The sequence below is a fragment of the Ranitomeya imitator genome, chromosome 1 (genome assembly GCF_032444005.1).
Source record: "Ranitomeya imitator isolate aRanImi1 chromosome 1, aRanImi1.pri, whole genome shotgun sequence".
NCBI classification, from domain to species: domain Eukaryota; kingdom Metazoa; phylum Chordata; class Amphibia; order Anura; family Dendrobatidae; genus Ranitomeya; species Ranitomeya imitator.
The window spans coordinates 1,237,941,538-1,237,947,634 of NC_091282.1; the positions used below are offsets into that span (position 1 = coordinate 1,237,941,538).

At 44.1% G+C, this 6,097-nt stretch overlaps 1 protein-coding gene across 1 annotated transcript; it reads left to right on the plus strand.

The window, feature by feature from the left end:
• Positions 1–862: 862 nt before the first annotated feature.
• Positions 863–5,871, plus strand: LOC138657320 (uncharacterized). The gene is made up of 5 exons (XM_069745041.1): positions 863–899; positions 1,007–1,036; positions 2,335–2,424; positions 3,631–4,647; positions 4,709–5,871. Exons 1-5 carry the CDS (start codon positions 863–865, stop codon positions 5,869–5,871), a joined length of 2,337 nt encoding a protein of 778 aa, XP_069601142.1.
• The last annotated feature ends 226 nt before the right edge of the window (positions 5,872–6,097 follow it).

Genomic DNA, 6,097 nt, shown 5'->3' on the forward strand with positions numbered 1-6,097 from the left:
AATAGAAGAAAAGCTGGCAATTCAGCAGCCACGTACTGAAAAATCACATTGCGATCCAACAGGATAGAATGAATGGATTACGTACAGAGTATACACATAGAATAGATAGATATATAGATGTCGGTGACAAATCCAATTAGTACAGTGTGAGTACACCTTATTGTACATGTATTTAATTATTAAAAGATTATTTTTATGAAAAAATGGCGTGGGCTCCTATAAGATGTGCCAAATTTTTCACTTAGCTTCGCTCTTCCCACTTGCCCTGTAGTGGTGGCAAGTAGGGTGATGGTTGGGGGGTTGATGTCACCTTTATATTGTCAGATGACATCAAGCCCACAGGTTAGTAATGAAGAGGCATCTATAAAGCGTCCCCATTACTAACCTCATAATGATATTTTAAAAAATGAAGAAAGTCCAACCAGCCAACCATCAACAAACGCCACTGAAGTCAACATCTCCTGCAACAAAAATAAAATAATAAATCACAAAATTGCTCACCTGTCCGCAGAGAAGATAATAATTCATACTGTCCCACGATGATCTTGATGATTTTGAGAGCAGTCACATTAAAAACAGCTGAATACAGACTGAGACAGGAGGTGATCACTCCTTCAGTATATAGCACTGAGCTGCCGTGAGAAAGGTCACATGAGTTCATAAGCTGATGAGCTCCAGTGATCTCACTTACGGCACCACTGCTGCGTGCGAAAGTTCACCGGAGTTCATCATGAACTCGTGGGACCTCTCTCACAGCAGCTCAGTGCTATACACTGCGCGAGTGATTACCTCCTGTCAGTGTATCACCGGCAGCTAGGTAGAGCAGCCACATCTCCTGATGTGACTATTCTATGAGATCACCATGGGACACTCGGGATTACATGGACTATGGCGGACAGGTGAGTATATGGTGGTTTATTATTTTTTATTTTTTTTTAGGAGACACAGGCATCAGGGATTAGGCGTTAAAGTGAGTATATGTTTTTTTATTTTATATTTTTTATAGGAGACATGGGAATTGGGGACTTGGTGTTAGGTGAGTATAATGTGTTTATTTTGATTTGAGTATGTATTTAATTAATTTACATGTTTGTTTTTTTAACAAAGCACAGACGCCGGTTACTTCTCCCATCAGTGGCTCCTGCTATCACTGTTATCAGTGACAGCAGATATAGCCAGGTGGGAGGAGTTAATCAGCCGGCGCCTGCTAACGTGCAGTAAGCTTTTTACCACGGGTGACCGCTGCAGGTCACAGTATCTCCGAGAGGTCACGCTCACATCTTACAGCATGACCCTGCAGCGCTCTGACAGACAATAATGTTTTTTTTAAGTTGTGAATAGGGCTGGCTGATGAGAGACTACTTCTCCCATCAGCGGCACCTGCTGTCACTGTTATCTGTCACAGGAGATGTAGGCTGGTAGGAGAAGTAGTATCTCATCAGCTGGTGCTTGCTGACCTGCAGTAAGCTTTTTACCACGGGTCACAGCATCTCTACGGGATAACGTCGACATCTGACAGCATGACCCCGCAGGACACTGTCGGCGGTAATGATCAACCGGCAGTAATGTTACCGCTGATCAGAAGCGATATGCCGGTGTTTCTCTTGCTGTCACATAGAATAGGAAACATCTGCTTTTGAGCTGTGTATGGGGTTCCGCTATATTCAGCGATTAAATCTGCAAAAATTGCAAATTCCGCAATCATTATCTGAATCAAATATTAATATATTCGCTCATCTCTAGTTAACAATAAAATAAAATGTCATTACATTAAGAATGATTTCCAAATGTGCAACGTTCAAAAGTCAAGCCGTCTATAGTCCGTGCAATCTTCATTTATATATCGTGACATAAAACCCAAATAAAACATATTAGAGTGTTGAAACCGACCGTCTGGGAATGAGATTGCAAGGGGACAGCGATAACTCCATTACCAGGAAACACAGTTATAAATGGTATCAAGGGACACAAATTCTATCATTTGATAATTTTATAATTGGTCTCCTGAGGTTAACTGCACAAGTTATAGGAAGAAACAAGCCTGGGGTTAATTACCATCCACAAATGATGAATCTGGTTGGTATTTTAGCAGGAAAAGCCAAAAATATGGAGACATATGGAGATGCTTTTTTAATAGTCCTTTATTTCGTTTTAATAATATTTGAAGAGTTGAAGTGGATTTTCAATCACTTGACAATTTTCCAAAATAGAACCTAAAAATGTACATATTAGCCAATACTTGTGTGAACTCAGAAATGATCAAAAATGAAGTCACGGAATACTGAGCCACTTTCTAATTCTGGTTGACACTTAAATATACAAATTGTTCTACAGAGAGGAGGACAACTAGATCTTTAGCGCCACCTATTGGAAGCAGCAATCCTACAAGTCAACAAGCCAATATTGACTTTATTGAGCCTTACAGTATGATTTTGGATAAGAACAAAATCAGAATCTCAATTTGTAAAGACTGTGTTTCGGGCAAATGCCACTCATCAGTGCAAAGTCCTAAGTCATATTTCAAGGCTCGTTAAAGGGTCGTTATTGACTTGTAGGATTGCTACTTCCAACAGGTGGCAGTAAAGTTCAAGTCCTCCTCCTTTCTGAAGAGGCACATTTAATTTCCTAGAGGAGCATGCAAGGCGATTAAGTCTCCTCATACTGGCCTGTTAGATGTAGCATGTCACTCTCCACAAGGAAACTTTATCCCTTGGTTGAGATTTACACTCTCCTTACGAATATGGTAGGAAGACTTGTTCCATACTCTTTGGGTGAAGGTTCCCAAACACTATAGATAGCTTTTGGCTGAATACACATTTAGCCATCAGATGTCGGTTCTGACTCCCTCATGCACATGAATGCTTGGGCTGGCCATGCGTTGCCATGAAGAGAGCAGAGTAAGCCACTGTCAGATACCTCTTGGAAACAATGGAATCTATTCATGTCTAGTCCATGACTGACAACCAATGCTACAAACAATGTAAAGTTTTTGTTTGTACACAGGTTTCAGGTTCATCACGTCTTTGTTGACATTCGCAGCCAGAGGCCAAAACTTTACAAAGAATGTCATGCCTATTCCGAAAACTTTCTAATGTTTCTTGTTGCTCACAGACTGGAACCATTCCACTAATTGTCACATTAACTCAGAGAACCTGAACTAATCTGAGACATCAACAGCTAAGAAAACAAGTAAGTCTACAAACTATGAAAGAAAAACAAATTAATGTGTTTTAGAAAGTTAATTCCATGAGTAGGGATGAATGAGCCTCAATGGTAAAATTCGGGGTTTGTTCCGGACAGCTAGTGCCTGGTACCGAACCCCGAACATGGACTTCCAAACGGAAGTCCGTTTAACTGTTCATGTTCACCAGCCTAATTAAGTGTTTTGAAAGGCTGCAGCATAGCCAATCAATAAGTTCTTAGGCCGTGGGTAATTCTGGCCCATTCACAGGAAGATAAAGAGAAAAAATGACAAGTCGCACCTTTATCAGGCAAGTCATACACACATGGCTGGGAGGGTGGGTTCTTGTACCAATAGCCAGGGGACAGTTTAGAAGGAACTGTGTCCACAGCATGGTGGGACTCAAAGCAGCTCTCGGGCATCACTGCACTGTAGCTGGGGTGATACAGATGATACAGAAGACCCAGAAGATACAGAAAACCCAGACGATACAGAGGAAGCAGACAATACAACAGACCCAGATGATACAGGGGACCCAGATGATACAAGGGACCAAGATGATACAGGGGACCCAGACAATACAGGAGACACAGACGATACAAAAGACCCAGATGATACAGAAGACGCAGACAATACGGATGACCCAGACGACACAAGAGACCCAAACGATAAAAGGAACCCAGACAGTATAGAGGACCAAGACGATACAGGGGACCCAGATGATACAGAGGACCCAGATGATACAGAGGACCCAGAAGATACAGGAGAACCAGACAATAAAGGAAACCCAGACAATACAGGGGACCCAGATGATACAGGGGACCCAGATGATACAGAGGACCCTGATGATACAGAGGACCCAGATGATACAGAGGACACAGATGATACAGGAGACCCAGATGATAAAGGAGACCCAGACAATGCAGAGGACCAAGACGATACAGGGGACCCAGATAATACAGCGGAGCCAGACAATACAGGGGAGCCAGATGATACAGAGCATCCAGATGATACAGATGACCCAGACGATACAGGAGACCCAGACGATACAGGAGACCCAGACGATAAAGGAAACCCAGACAATACAAAGGATCAAGACGATACAGGGGACACAGATGATACAGAGGACCAAGACAATACAGGAGACCCAGATGATAAAGGAAACCCAGACAATACAGATGACCCAGACGATACAGAGCACCCAGACGACACAGATGACCCAGACGATACAGGAGACCCAGACGATACAGGAGACCCAGACGATAAAGGAAACCCAGACAATACAAAGGATCAAGACGATACAGGGGACACAGATGATACAGAGGACCAAGACAATACAGGAGACCCAGATGATAAAGGAGACCTAGACAATGCAGAGGACCAAGATGATACAGAGGACCCAGACGATACAGAGGACCCAGACGATACAGAGGACCCAGACATACAGGAGACCCAGACGATACAGAGCACCCAGACGATACAGAGGACCCAGACATACAGGAGACCCAGACGATAAAGGAAACCCAGACAATACAGATGACCCAGACAATACAGAGGACCCAGACGATATAGGGGAGCCAGATGATGCAGAGCACCCAGACGATACAGAGGACCCAGACGGTAAAGGAAACCCAGACAATACAGAGGACCAAGACAATACAGAGAATCCAGATGATACAGGAGAACCAGACAATACAGGGGACCCAGATAATACAAGGGAGCCAGACAATACAGGGGAGCCAGACGATAAAGGAAACCCAGACAATACAGGAGACCCAGATGATACAGATCACCCAGACGATACAGATGACCCAGACGATACAGGAGGCCCAGATGATAAAGGAACCCCAGACAATACAAAGGACCAAGACATTACAGGAAATCCAGATGTTACAGGAGACTTTGATGATACAGAGGACCAAGACAATGAAGGGGACCCAGACAATACCGGGGAGCCAGAAAATACAGAGCACCCGGATGATACAGAGGACCCAGACGATAAAGGAAACCCAGACAATACAGATGACCCAGACAATACAGGGGACCCAAACAATACAGGGAAGCCAGATGATACAGAGCACCCAGACGATGCAGGAGACCCAGACAATAAAGGAAACTCAGAAAATACAGAGGACCAAGACAATACAGGGGACCCAAACAATACAGGGGACCCTGACAATACAGAGGATCCAGATGATACAGGAGAACCAGACAATACAGGGGACCCAGATAATACAAGGGAGCGAGACAATGCAGAGGACCAAGATGATACAGGAGACCCAGATGATACAGATGACTCAGATGATACAGAGGACCAAGACGATACAGGAGAACCAGAAAATACAGGGAACTCACATAATGCAAGGGAGCCAGACAATACAGGGGAGCCAGACGATACAGATCACCCAGATGATACAGGAGACCCAGACGATAAAGGAAACCCAGAAAATACAGAGGACCAAGATGATACAGGGGACACAGATGATACAGAGGACCCAGAAAATACAGAGGACCAAGATGATACAGGGGACCCAGATGATAAAGGAGACCCAGACAATGCAGAGGACCAAGATGATACAGGAGACCCAGATGATACAGGGGACCCAGACAATACAGATGACCCAGATGATACAGATCATCCAGAGGATACAGATGACCCAGAAGATACAGGAGGGAGGCCCAGACGATAAAGGAAACCCAGACAATACAAAGGACCAAGATGTTACAGGAGACCCAGATGATACAGAGGACCCAGATGATACAGAGGACCCAGATGATACAGAGGACCCAGACAATACCGGGGAGCCAGAAGATACAGAGCACCCAGACGATACAGAGGACCCAGACATACAGGAGACCCAGACGATAAAGGAAACCCAGACAATACAGATGACCCAGACAATACAGGGGACCCAA